The following is a 15,305-nucleotide window of genomic DNA, read 5'->3' as shown; positions in this document are numbered from 1 at the left end:
GCCATCTCTGTTTTAATGTATGATTTTGTTTTTATAAATATAAATAAAGGACTGCACCGATACCAGTTTTGCGAGTACAAGTACTGATACATTTTTGTTTATTGTCATGTGACAGTTTTTCTAAAACAATACAGACTAATGATTTCAGGACAGTGGTGGTGTGCCGCCCCAATGGGGCATAGAATATGTTATTTACATTGATGAAGATGAGAATGTATATAGTAATTTCCTGGAACCATTTTTTTCTATGGCTATTCTACATTTAGTTATATGTTGCCATCTAATGACCCTTTGTGGTAATGCACTTGTTTTTCATGTTCCTTTTGCTGAGATCGATGACACATTTTCCCTTTGTATGTATGCTCCACCCTTCTTGTTGGTCAGTACTTCCTGTGTCATGGCCACAGCTAACAGGCCACATGTAACAGGGACACTTGTATTCTGCACAGTACGCTACGAAAGCATCATCTTTTGACCGCATAAATACCACAATTCATTCATCTGTTGTATCCTGTCCTCTGCTGTAACCTGGTGTTCAGAATAAAGCACCTTTGTGGATGGAAACGGTATTTGGTGAGTTCAGCTATCTGATAAGGATTGTCCGCAGTGATTGTATCTGCTTACACAGGCCAGGCATAGGGGTCTCAGCAAGGGATATATCGCTATCACAACAATCGGAGTCAGGATAGGTGGAGCGCCAGAGCCAACCCCTGCAAACCTGTTAGTGCTCATGAAAACGCCAAGTATCGGCATTGGTACTCGAAAAGTATCGGTGCATTCCTAATTATTATTATTATTTTTCCATTTTTCTTTTTATAAAATGTTTCTATAGACCGTATACATATTATGCTTACAACTTATTCTTGAAGTATGAACTTATAATGTGTCTATTATCATATGAACTTAGAAATTACTGCTAACAAATGTTTCTGTATCTGTTGCACTTTTTAGTACTGAGGAGTGCAGACTGGTGAACCCCCAAAACATGTTGGCTACACATGCCCATAGCGTCCAATCAGCTTCTCTCTTCAGTTTGTTCAGTTAAGCTTTGAACATTAAAGATAGAAGCTGATTAGTTGCCATGTGCAACTGCTCCAGATTCTGTTTGCTCCAGTTTTGATGACTACCCCTCATTAAGTCAATTAACTAAAATAAGTATATTAGTCATGTGTTCTAACTTCTCTCTTGCATGACTTTCTGATTGCTTGTTTCAAGTCTGAAATTATTTTAACCAGAGGATTCTAGCATGTTCAGAAGGAGGTCAATAATGGCAGCCTCCACAATTCTTTCAGTGCAATTTTTACTGAAAAAAACACACACTTTCGGTTACCTGCTTTTCACAACAGCATATTGTTGAAGTACATTATGGCCTAATCAAAAGATTTCAGTGAGCCTAGGAGAAGAGTTTTGAAGTTCATAAGACACAGACTACCGTAGTTAAAAAATATTTTATGGTCTTACACACTACATATATTCAGCACTGTTTTTTTATTTAGGCTCCCTAAATATCTGCATTGGATCCGCATCTTTTGCATTCAACAACATCTGTTTTATAAGTCTGCAATAAGCAACACATTGAACAAGAGTGATGATCACCAGTAGTCTGAACTCCAAAACATTAAAGGGGTTCTAAACCCTCCGTTTTTTTTATATCTACAGCTAGCAAGCAGTAGATATATGCAAAAAGTTTTTTTTAAAACGCTTTAAAAGCGGTTTAAACTTACCGCTGTCTTCGCCGCGCGCTCCCGTCTGAAAATCCGAAAATGCTCGGGCAGCCTCAAAGCATCTTGGGGCCGACGCATGCGCAGTTCGGATTTTCGGCCAGGAGACGAGGAGAGACACAAGGTAAGTCTATGGACGTGTGCACCCGCATGCAGATACCGTGGGACAGGAAGTGCCAGCAAGGACATAGGAGTCAGCGCTGGATCAGAGACCCGCAGCAGTGCTGGAGAGAAGGCTGAAAAGGACAGGAAAGAAGAGGAAGATTGGATTAAGATACATCATTTAAGGTAAGTGCTTTAATTAACATTGGGGGGAGGGCAAAACAAATTTGACTTTAATGTCACTTTAAAGCCCAGCAGCAGACAACACTTTCATTTTTTTTAAAACATTTTTTATAGAATGTGAAAGAGGGGAAACATCTCTCAGGTTTTTTTTTTATTACTCACTGTATTCCTATTACTTCCATGTTATTCTTACTCCAAAGACATGCTGGAAGGTTAATTGCCTCCTGTCTAATTGGCCATTGTAGGTATACATGTGAAATAGGGACCTTAGATTGTAAGCTCCCTGAGGGCAGGGACTGATGTGAATGTGCAGTATGTAAAGCGCTCCGTAAATTGTCACTGCTATATAAATACCAATAATAAATAATAATAATGGTTCTTACAAATGTAGCTGTGACACAAAACTTGCTTTGTATTTCAGGTTTTGTTACTTTGCCCCCGAGATGGCGCTTTGTACATGCATTCACAGAATACACATAAATTCTTGCGGTAACATGAATATGCGTGATAGGGTCTTACCTAAATGTATGTCTACCTAATTATATATCTATATAAAGGAGTGTAACAGAGTGGGTCCCTATGAACATTACTTCATATGTACATACTGGCAACAATGACTGATTGCTTTGTACAGTTATTTTTAAATTGACTTATAATAGCGAACAGCTATTTGCCACACATATCTGGACAATAAATGCAATCCAATATATAATTTATACAGACACACAGTAATTTTACATATTTATTCATTTATACTCATATTGACCTTTTTTCCTTTTTTATACTGCTTTTTCGTACACTATCTGCAACCTTCCTCTTATATAAATAATTCACATTCTAAAACAAATTAAATCAACAAGTGTATAGAATGTGCCTAACTATACCTGAGTTCTCTGGTTTGTATGCATGCAGCTGTGGTGCAGTAAATAGTGAATGTCAATCAAAGTAATTTTATTGGTTGAATGTAAAAGTTACACCTTTTCTAGAGTCAAATCTTGTCTTTTTGGTGTGATCTTCTGTATCTATTTCTTCCTTCTGGAATTCAACCCAGATTTCTGATCTGTTATCTTTTCCTGACTATTGCCAGTTTGAACTCTTGCGGACTGAGATTTAAAGTAGAAGTAAAGTAGGTTAATTTAAAAAAAAAACACAAAGAGCCCCCACAAGCTTTTTAGCCACAATGTTCTAGTCTGCACAGCACATTTTAACACTTACGTGCCAAAGCGATCCCCTCTAGGGTTTTGTTGTCAGCGCTCCTCCCTCTCCGTCACTTCCATCTTTGTCCTGGTCTTGAGACTTCCGCCAATTGATTGATCAGGGCCAGATGAGGTAACTCCCATGCATGTGCATGGGAGTTACTTCAACTTGGCAAGGAATTCTGCCAAGCATGTGAACTGAGATGTGAATGCGTAACACAGTTCACAGAAAAAAAATAAAGTGCTGACAGGTAGTTAGGAAGATGTATGACAGCAGAGACTTACGCAGTCTCTTCTGTCATAGTAAGTCTGCTTGTCAGAATTTATTACAATTTTAACTTAAATTCTACATTAAAGTGACACTAAACTCTCCAAGCTCGCTCCCGTGATGGACTACAAACTCAATACAAATTAGCAAACTATATGTAAGATTGTAGTCCATCACAGGAGTGAGCTTGGAGCAGTGGCTCTTTAACAACACACACACAGGGAACAAAAGTAGCCACCCTCCAGAAGGAAGGACAGTGTCAGCACAAATTCAAAGATCCATTTTTGACAATAGTTAGGGTGCTTGAATGCATTTTCAAGGTTTCGCTCCTGAGTTTAGTGTCACTTTAAGAACTTCTACGGACGTGCATTTTACAATGAAGCGATGTTCGTGCTTATTGCAATGTAGAGGCAAGATACAACATTTTACCGGCTCAGAGCCAACCTCTCTATGGAGAAAAGAGCAGGCCAAGTAAAATCCATTCCAGCCAGGTGAGGCTCGCTTAAAGATGTCTGTTGTCAAATAAAACTAAACACATACAAACAATCCCCAATCTGACTACAGATGACCCTGATCTGGCAAATGTTCTGCTATCTATAAGCTCCTTTAGATTGCCACAGATTGTAATATCTTCTATTGGCTGAAGTACATTTGGCTCATAGCTTGACTATTATTCTGGTTTTGGATGATCAGTTTCCTTTAGTGTCAGTCTTTCCTCTGCCTAATTATATTTATCCAACAACTATGCCCTGTGTACATCTCACTATTGGTGATAATATAAGTACTGAGAAAAACACAGTTGCAACAGATGAAGATATCTATTGGGATATTTCTTATATCAAAACATACAGATGACATACAGATGCTTTTAAATTATCATATAACCTTAAAAAAATTGAAGTTACTCACTAAGCAAGTTTTGTAGTAGCTAAACAAATCTGCCAAGATATGGCTGCCTAAAAAGCTGCCTTGAAAGCATTTTAACCGTCCACTGTTCAGAAGCCTGAAACTACTTTCAAGTTCAAGGTAAAGTTGTCAGATAGCTCTTTAGGTGACAGGATTTGTCCACAAGGATGCTGGAAAGCTTTTCACAACTTTAATCCACTTCAGCTTCTCTTTACAAAACAGCTCCACTAAGCTCCTTTACTATCTACATACTTAAAAGAAAACTAATCTATTTGAATATTTTAAGTTTAAAAGTTTTTACATTTATGTTTTATTCCTTTATTTTCCAAATGAGTATTTTTCCCAGGGTACACTTATAACACTGGTTTCTTACAGAACTATGAGTTAGTCTGTCCCTTTATCTATTTGAATTTTGCTACTGTGACTTGGGTGTTGGGTGTGAAATGTAAAAAGACACTGTCAATGTGCATTCCTCACCCCGACCCACTGATACTCTCCATAGCACCCACCAACAAAATAGTGTCAGCTAGCGCCTAATCCAAGAGGGAACAATAACATCACCTACACTGTCATGTGACAGTGCTAAGGCTAGCAATTGGAAGCTACACCTGAGGGCTGCATTATGGGAAGAGATTGCATGCTCTCCAAGAAGCACCAGGTTTTTTGCTGGCTACAATGGAAGAAGCAGTGGTGCATTGCTGGAGTGGTATCATTGGGTTAGATTTGCACAGGTGTAATTTGGGACTAAATGGCCAAAGTGACAGCATTTCTTAAATTGAAACTACTAAGCTTTTTCTGCCGAATTGCGTAATCTATTATCACATCATACAATTTTTTCTTTATTTATATCACGCATTGTACATCAGTATTGTATGCACATTATGATGTTATATGTTTTTTAGAAGGAATCACTTATTTGTACACATTTATGTTTTACATAAGTTTCTTTCTTCTCCAGCTCGGCACATTTTGTTTATATATTTAACAGTGTCCTTGTTCTTCCCATAGACATTGCTCACTGAGCCCAGACACAGTCAGGAGGTTCAGCACTCAGAGTAAAGATCACTTCAACAGCAGTATATATCCCTGCCCCAAGCAAAAAAGTTTCACTACTTTATTGGAAGGGGAGAGAAGGCTGGTTTGTATGTGAGAGTCTGCAGTGCAGGAACTTGTGTGTGTGTGTGTGTGTGTGTGTGTGCGTGTGTGGGGTGTACACACAAATTGGTGTCTCACCTTTATCCCCAACACACATGCCTCACTTACAGCTATGCATACCAGCAGTGAGTTGGGCCATCCCATGCACAGAGCTCACCAGCAAGTTTCTACACCAGCAGAATATGTGAATGTATCCATTGATAACATGTCTGCAGTGTATGTACATTTACCGCTTCATAATCACCTGACAGAATGAGTGTTAACCCTTCAGTTAGGTATCCACAGCTTATATACATTAAGCCCTCAATGACCTGTCTACAGAGTATGTGCATTTTCCCCTTCCTGATCAACATTAAGAGTATATGTGATAACCGCTCACTGAACTGTCCTCAGCATATGAGCATTATTAGCCCTTTGCAACAAGTCCCCTACTCTGGTGTGTTAAAGCAAAGGGTAAACCATTGATTTTTGTTTTGTTTTTGCCCTAATGTGCAAGTATGTGCAGGTATTATTTTCAGAAACACTTAATCTGGCATGAGAGACACCAGAGAGGCAGCAGGAGCTCAGGGTGCTGAAGAAGTGGCTAAGAAACTAATGTGTGAGAAGAAGGGTTTTGGGTTCCTGGAAAACTGGATTGACTTTTCAGTTAGCTACAGGCTCTACTATAGGGATGGACTGCATCTAAATGGGGAAGGTGCAGCTCTGTAGGTTGACAAAATAGTTAGAAGGTTGGAGGAGCTTTTAAGCTAGGATCTGGGATCACACAAGAATATACCATATAGTAGGCAATGGCTATAGATGTGGGTAGAATGGAGGACTCAAACTAGATGGAAAGGAGACAACATTAGACAGAAAGTGTTTCAGGATCATATTGTAAATCAAGAGTGAGCAATAATAAAATATTAAATAATAACACAAAACTAATTGTATGTTCACAAATGCAAGAAGTCTGTGGTACAAAATAGCTGAGCAGGAATTTCTGAAACATTAAGAAAATTTTGACTATCAAAAACCTGGTTAGACAGCTCACACGACTGGGCTGTGAATATCCAGGGGTAGACTTTGTATTGAAGGAACCGGATTAATAGAAATTGGAGGGGTATGTTAGCAGCTATTTGAAAGTGAGTATGAGAGATGATTATATTTCTAATGAGAGTTGTGATCATTATGGCTAAATCTTCATTTGAGTGCAATAAATGATGCTAAATATGTTATAGGCCCCCTAACATAAAAGATGAGGAAGAGATTCAGCTCCTGTCACAGATTTAAATGGCGAGGAGTTACGAGAAGGCAGGAGAAGTAAACAATCTAGCCCAAAATAGATGATTTGGAAAAATTCTCCAATTCAGCTCACTTTCCAGTTCAGCTCTGTTGTCCAAGATTGTTCACTTCTCCTGTCTTCTCCAAACTCTTCACCCTTTTGTGAATAACCCTGTAAATTTCAAAGGGGCTAACTGCGCTCTTTACTGTATAATATTCAATGGGATCAAATATTCTTACCAAAGATCACAGAAGACAAGTAGGAGTGTTTTATGATGATTTTAAACAACAGCATTTGCCAGTGTATTCCAATAGGCAACACATATAAAAGACTAAAATCAAAACCTATCTGGCTCAATTCTATCGTAAAAAGGAAAATGAATGAGAATAGGCAGACGTTTAAATAAATACAAATTGGAAAGGACACCATTTCAAAGCTACAAGGAGTACAACAAAAGATACTAACAGGGTTATTCACAAAAGGGTGAAGAGTTTGGAGAAGGCAGGAGAAATGAACAATCAAGGCCAAAATAGCTGATTTGGAAAAATTCTCCAATCCTGCTCACTTTCCGGTTCATCTATGTTGTCCTAGATTGTTCACTTTTCCTGCCTTCTCCAAACTCTTCACCCTTTTGTGAATAACCCTGTTAATGTTAATCAGGGCAGCTAAAATAGAATATTAAAAACACATTCAAATGAAATCTTCAAATATATTAATAGTAAAAAGATAAGGACAGAACACATAGGCCCCATAAAGATTGAATACTGGGAGTTGGTCACAAGTAATAGAGAGAGACATATTAAATAAATTTTTCTCTTCAGTTTACAGAAATGGAAACAAAAAGTCGTATTTGATAGTCAGTACAGTAATGTTAATAATGTACTGAATGTGGTTGACAGAAATCCAGGTTCAAAACAAATTAGGAAAACTTAATGTGAATAAATAGTGAAAAAAATCGCAGAGACCAGATGGTTTACACCTGTGAGTCTTCAGAGAGGTTAGCCCTATAATAGCCAGACCAATTTTTAGGACACCTTATTAAATGGAATGATACCAACTGATTGGTATAAAGCAAATGTAGCAATATTAAAGTAAGGTTTGAGATTGCCTTTATTCACTCGTGAGAAGAGGTGCTTACGGGGGATATGATCATAATTAGGGCTGGTAATGATTAAAATTTTCTTATAACGCACATACAGATCCAACTACATTGGCCTATACACATACACCACAGCAATGAAGTAATAAAATGAAGTAGGATCACACTAATCCAGCACGTTATTAATCTCACGTGCCCCGCTCAATATGGCCGCCACTTGAGTGGGGCAACTCAGAATAATAACGTGCTGGATTAGTGTGATCCTACTTCATTTTATTACTTCATTGCTGTGCTGTATGTGTATAGGCCAATGCCTTGGCTGGCGCTCGTGCAGAAAGTTTCTTGGGCAAACTCATCGGCCCAAGTGGCTCCAACGAAGGGGGGAGGAGTCCGGTGACATCACGGACATCGACGTCACCGGACTCCTCCCCCCTTCCCTTCATTAGCCGACGGAGCTACTTGGGGAAGGAGTCCGGTGACGTCGATATCTGTGACGTCACCGGATCGCCGACGGGACTCCCGGAAGCGGGCGGAGAGGTGAGTGTTTTCATTAGCGATCAAAATAATTTTAATCGATCAAAAAGTTTAACGATTAATGGAGAAATTAATCTTTAATTTCCACAGCCCTAATCATAATGTAATAATATATCTAAGGTGTAAACTGTAATAACCTTTGTACTCTAAGTTCCAGTTCTTTACTGTTACAGCATTGGAAATGTGGAACTCTCTTCATTAGGATGTAGTATTAGCCAAGAAAGTTGATAAATTAAAAAAAAACTTTTAGATATCTTCCTCAGTCATATACTGTACAGGGCTTTGAAATTATTAGAATCAGTTAGAGATTGATCTAGGGATTTATCCGATAGCCAGTATGGGGTCAGGAAGGAAAATGTTTAGGTTTTTTTTACACTCATACAGCAGTGGCTTATCTGCATTAATTCGTCAGCTTCCTCTTATGCCAAGACAAGGGCATCCAGCACCGAGGGCAAAGATGCCAAAGTAACCCTCCCCTCGAGCGCAGTGTTAGTTTTTCTGGCAAATTTCAATTTAGTCTTAGTTTTAGTCTTTTGACTAAAATGCCATTTTAGTTTTAGTCGTATTTTAGTCATGTGAATAGTTTTAGTCGACCAACAATTGGTGTCATTGAAAGGAAAAAACGCTGCTACGTTGGGGAGGAGAGCTCTGGAGCAAAGTTGCTTTCCCCCACGTTCGGTGTAGCACAGACAGTTCAGACCGGCTTCTCAGCGCAGTTTCCACCTGGGAAAGAAGGCAGCTTTTCCTTCTTCCCCTCTCCCAATAGGAGACAGGAAGAAGGGAACTCTGCTCTCACACCCTGGCTGGCGCTCATAGTAAGAAGGAGGTATTTTTAAGCGGGCACTCTATTTGCCTGCTCTCTTTCCATCCACAGTAGGAGGAAGTAATGATCAGAATGCTCCCTCCTGCAGCTACTGCAGTCTCTGCATGTTATTCCCTCAACTAAGTTTTAAAGCATGAATTCAGAGATGATTTGAGTGATGCACAAATAAGCTACAGTTTTGTTAATACGATAGTTACTTGGTTTGAAAGGTACTTGAATGCATTTGCATGATTTAAAAGAGAACTATGGCCAAACCTTTTTGGGCTATAGTTCCCTTTTGGGTCACAGAAGGACCTATACTAACGTTCTTCTGTGAACCAAAATTTAAAAAATAGCGGCCTATTGCCCATTATATGCCGACAGCGCAAAGCCACACTGCAGCCACGAGAGATCATGACAATATTGTCAGGATCCACCCTGCTACCTGATTGACAGCAGTCTCTGCCCTGCCTCTCCAGAGCCAGAGCTAGCTGTGCCTGCCCCTCCCCTGTCTGTCCCACCAGTCAGCGCTGGGGAAACGGAAGGAGGAGGGAGTCACCCTAAGTCACCTCTCTGCAGGGGGAAGATCTTGAACTAAGCAATCAGTGGTTTTTGATCGCTCAGTTCTCGATCAATAGAGCCAACCTGTGACATCTGAAGTGTCACACATGGGTTCTAACAAAGGGGATGAGTGCATTTCACTTTCCATTAGTTCTCCTTTAACTCCAGTATTAACATACTGATCAGTATGATAATATTCTGCGACAGTAAACTCTCAACAGGTGATACATTTGGATATCTTGCAACCACATAAAAGTGAGTAAATGCACACAGAATTTAAATAAACCACACTTGTCTATTATCCCAAACAAATTTTTCAATTAGTACCTCTAAAAAAGCCTCACTCATGGGCACATATAATTTATTTTCTCTAATACACCTGTTTGTGGGGAGCTACTCATATACTCAAGGAAATACTTTGCTGGGCAATGTATATTTGTTTGGTCTGCATTCATTATTGAAAGAAGTTTGAGAGTTTAATGCTACTTTATTTCCACTGACACAGTCCTCCGCACCAACTACCCCAGAATAATCTCTCAGTTTCATTGGGCTCATTTTTTGGACACTGATTTGACCTATTCCTACTTTCTAAAGTCCTCTGTACACTCTCCGCATTTCTGCTCAGCACATACTGCCAATCACACACAAACCATTGCAAGGGTAATGTCAGATTTCTCCCCTGGAGTTCAGCTGTACGCATCATTTCTAACTGATTACTTATACCAAAAACTTTTATTTGTCCTGCATCACCACCCGTGTGTTGCAAGTAACCTTTAATCACATTTGTAGTTTTCTCAGTGTAAAGCACACAAAATGGTGCACGTTTGGGGATGATTTAATAATGTAGAACATTTTTCTCTTTGCTCAATGAAGCTTTGTTCACTTGAGTTCTCTCAAGTGATGTAAAGAAAATTCCTATTTTTAAAATCTTATACACACAATAAGGTGTACCAAGTCAACACAGGTTCAGTGTGCTCAGTAAAAAAGTACTTCTATAGTTCCTATAGTTAATTAATACAAATGTCTCAAAGCCAGTAATTTCCTTTTATTAAGTAGAAATTACAGTATATACAGTACTTCCATATATAAATAAATAAATGTACCACTATTCCCTACTTTCTGTATTTGATACATTTGGCCCTACCATGATCCACTTACAGGGTTATTCACAAAAGGGTGAAGAGTTTGGAGAAGTAAACACTCTAGGACAAAATAGCTGATTTGGAAAAATTCTCCCATTCAGCTCACTTTCGAGTTCAGCTATGTTGTCCTAGATTGTTCACTTCTCTGGCCTTCTCCAAACTCTTCACCTTTTGTGAATAACCCTGTTAAAGTTTAAATCTGACAGTTCAGAGATGGCTGTTTAAGCCTGTCCAAATGGAGACGTTTCCACAATTTTACCTTGGGTACTGCAGCAATTTTCCATCAATGTGCCACAAAGCACCTCTATCAGTTTCTCTGTCTGCCAAGTTAACTTTTGCTGATAAGGGTTCTTGTACAAATCAGATTTGACTGTTCTTTAAAGAGGAACTCAACGTATCTTATTTAACCGCCATTCAATGTTTATGAACATCTAAAAAGTGGGGACAATCAGATTTTCTTATTTGAGAATGCACACTACTTTATTATCCACACAAAAAAATTACATATAAACAACAATTAAGTGCATATTTCTCTCTCTTAGGTGCTATTTGGAATCAGATACTACCAGAACTGAACATTGTTTTTATAATAAAGCAGCAAAACCCTGAAAACTGGAACATACTTTGTCATAGTAACATAACATATGGTATTGCTATACAACCTGACAACAGGGTTGACTTTTATCTACTGCACAAGAATGTGGATTGATAAATGTTAACATGATTTTACCTGGTCACTGCCACATTTCCTGTAGTGTTTGTCATAATAATTATATGATAGACATTATTTGCTATGTGCTATTACTGACAGGAGCAGGCATGAAGTAAAGTGAAATGTCTCATTATCCCCTTTCACAAAAAAAATCCCATCTGCCTGCAGCTCTGCATGATATGAAATCCTCTTACATTTGTTAGCTAAACAAACATTTTTTTGCTTTTACTTACAATTACAGTTTTTCCACTTCCTGGTACCCTTGGGCATTGGTGATGTAGCCCTGACCTCACAGATGCATCCTGGGAAGGTTACATCACAGTGCATTGCTGGAAAATCTCATCTATAAACTGTAACATTTTGCAAGATCTCAGGAAAAGACAGTTTCCCCCCCCTGAGATGGTGTGCATGTCACATGTTCCAGTCAAATGTGCCAGAGTTCCAGGAAGTAACGTAATGTAATAAATTAATTTGCCCTTAGTGAAAATGGCCACCATGAGAAGAATGGGTAGGAAAAGAAAAATAAGGCTATAAGGTAAAAAGACTGCAATTATCTGTAAGTATCTGTAAATTGCCATAGCTAAAAAATTCTAAAGGTGTCTTTGTTGTAATTTTTAAGATAAGGGTAAAGTTTATCTTTAAATAGATATAATGAATCTTTAAAATCAAATACTACGTAGGTACATATCCTATTTGGTTTATTTCGATTTGGTAAAAATAATAATTATTATGTGGTAAAAATAGTAATTAAGCATGAATGCAACTTAAAATACATGTGCTAAAACATACAATTTTTTCTATCATTTCCTCATCACCCTCTATTGTCAATAGAGCAGGATCGATCATAGACTATACAGTGTTTCCTAAATCTAACTGAATATGTGTAACATATGTGATCTTTCAGCAGTAAGATCATTAATGGATATCTACTGTCTAACGTGTATGGCCAGCTAATAGCTTCACCTTACAAAGGTAAGCTATAAACACCAGCGGGCTGTCAGATTTTCAGAAACATTCTGACTGCCCTTCAGCATGTGCTATAGGCAACCTTTCCATATTCACCCATTGCCATACAAAGGACTATACAGACATCCTAGGACAACCTATACTGGGGACTATCCAGTTCTTAGACAGTAATCCTATAGGGTAAAAAGTACCCAATGTTGATTCCTTTTACCTGGAATGACAGCAGCTAACGTAGAACAAAAGACTGCAAGCATATGTATATAAATGTTCAATGTCACTGTACAGCCTTGAGAACAATTACATACATGGTTGCAAACATTATGAGTAGCTTTTTCCCACAAAGCAACTTTTTTAAGGTTGAGTGATCCTTTACACAACTTCATTGTTTAATGTCTATCTGAGAATTCTATGCAAACACAGTAAAGAGATCTGAGACTTATAAAAATTAGTATAATTGCAGGTATATACTGTATAAACACACATACATGCACATTTATATATTTTATAACTAAGTACTTTGTATTCACTATGTGTAGGTAGAATGCATTGAATATTATGCTTATTTATATAGTATGAAGATACAATTAAATTAAAAAAAATGTAATGTTATTAAAACCAATTTAAAGTATGATTTAGTGGTTCTAAACACTGGGAACTTGTAGACTAACTGGTAGAAAAAGAGGGAAATCATTCATTCCTTGCAGTTGAGAATGCAGGACGGGTTTTCTGACCGGCCTCTTGAAAACCTACTTTGCTGCCAAAGCCTGCCTTTGATTCTTGTTTTGGAATGTCAAACCATCAGATCAGCTTTTCAGATTCATAACCCCCTCCCTCGTTCCATTACAAAAGCTCCCCCACAACAATTACCATGCTTGTGACGGATAACATTTTTTGTACTCCGTATAAAACGTTTTAACGCTGTACAATCCATTACACATATATTGCTGAATTCCCTTTGAGTAATTATTCATTAGAAAACATTTAATGTCGCTGTGGATTTCACACTGGGCAGTCTGTGGACAAAGACTCAGGGTAAGCTCATTCTGTAGGATCAAGACTGCTTCTTTTTCCCTAACTCTTGCTGTCTAAGCTGAGAAAGTCCAAGATGAAGAGCCCGCCCTTCACAAGGTGGGGAGGGAGGGCTAAATTGTGCAGTTAACGGTCAAAGCACCCCCTGTGTGATCTGACACTCATTTTAAGATGATGGGAAACAATAGAGAATTGTTAGGAGCCTTCCCTTCTTATTTGCTGAAGACATAGGCAGAGAGAGAGACAGTTCAATACATGGGACAAGCTATTCCACCTGCCAATGATTTTCCCTCCCTCTCGAGGCTCCCACTCTTCCACTGAACCTCTCCTCTACCAAGTTTAACGAAAAGAGACAGGTGAAAACATTCATTAAAAGAACACCCTTCCGGGCGCCAAAGTGAATCAATTTACTGCTGCTTTCTGCTGTTTTGAAAACTTGTACAATAAGAACTCCCTGCTTGGGAACTTTTTACTATGATGGCATGTTCCTCTTGTTTTGTAGTTGAAGGATGTTTTTACACTCAACATTCTGAAGAAAGAAGGTTATACTTTGGTACCAAAGTTTTCACACATAAAACCTACCCTAGCATTTCAATACAGTTAGTTAGTGGTAAAGCATTTACAGTATTAACCATACATAGCTGCAGGAAAGGAAAAAAGTGGGCAATACCTTTAGTTGGCTAACTGAATATATTTTGGGGTGCAAACTTTCAATTAGCCAAAGAAATGTATTGTCTACAATTTTTCCTTCCTAATACAGATAGCAAAGGAGTAACATATTGTCCACATATTTACTTTACTAATACATATAGTGAATAAGTGACAGTCAGCATTTTGTATGGGTTTTCATAAACCAACAGTAGTCTTTAATATTTATATTCTTTTAAATAGTTTCCTAATTTTTAATTTTGTAGGTTTAAAGTCCAACTCTGGTCAAAACTGATAACTAACAGTGTATCTGAAATAATGTACCTTTTTCCTATGTGCATTCCGCAGAACCATAACTGAGACCGATGCAGCAATATCCTAACTCCAAGTTACAGATTATAAGCAGTTTCATCACAATTTCCTGTCCGGGGGACTAACTGCTTTTGTCTGATCGTTACCTCCATGGGGACCAGTCACATCACCACCCCTGTATAATATACAGCACTGTTATGCTTTGTTATCACATCAGAGAGTTGTGGGATTATTACAATCCCGCTCTGTTAAACCACCTGTCCTATTACCCACTCCACCTCCCTTTTGTCATGTGCTGCTATTGCCGCTTTACAAACTGTAGGAAAGCAAAACACCACTCCCCACGATTGCGACCACAACTGTGTCCGAGACAGGAAGGCGAGACTAGGGACGATGGGACATGTAGTCCCAGAACACAGAAGGAGGTTACGTTATGCAGCTGAACAGTCCCTCTGACAGGCATATTCACGGTGTAACATGAAATATGGTCACAACACTGCCATCCCACCCCCACACTTACCTGAATCGAGGGATTCTTTATTCCCGCGGGCTACTGCTGTTTTTTGACAGGATCTGTGAATGGAGAAACTAGAAGTTCTGTCTGTCACCACAGCAGAGGGACTTGTGGTTCTCAATGCAAATAAAGTGCGGTGATGTCAGCTCACTTGTATTCCACTGACACTTCCTCCAGTCACTGTTACTGAATCT

General features: G+C 38.6%; 1 protein-coding gene across 1 annotated transcript in view; it reads right to left on the bottom strand.

Annotated features, from left to right (window-relative positions):
• MYO1H (myosin IH) overlaps window positions 1-14,749 on the bottom strand; it is a 98,054-nt gene extending 83,305 nt beyond the window's left edge. Inside the window, exon 1 of the mRNA XM_018560451.1 lies at window positions 14,744-14,749. Coding sequence (XP_018415953.1) covers window positions 14,744-14,749 — 6 coding nt within the window. The remainder of the gene's footprint in view (window positions 1-14,743) is intronic.
• Between the last annotated feature and the right edge of the window lie 556 nt (window positions 14,750-15,305).

The sequence above is a fragment of the Nanorana parkeri genome, unplaced genomic scaffold (assembly GCF_000935625.1).
Source record: "Nanorana parkeri isolate BGI_ZX_2015 unplaced genomic scaffold, ASM93562v1 scaffold18, whole genome shotgun sequence".
Classification (NCBI taxonomy): domain Eukaryota; kingdom Metazoa; phylum Chordata; class Amphibia; order Anura; family Dicroglossidae; genus Nanorana; species Nanorana parkeri.
This window is presented reverse-complemented; position numbering and strand designations above follow the sequence as displayed.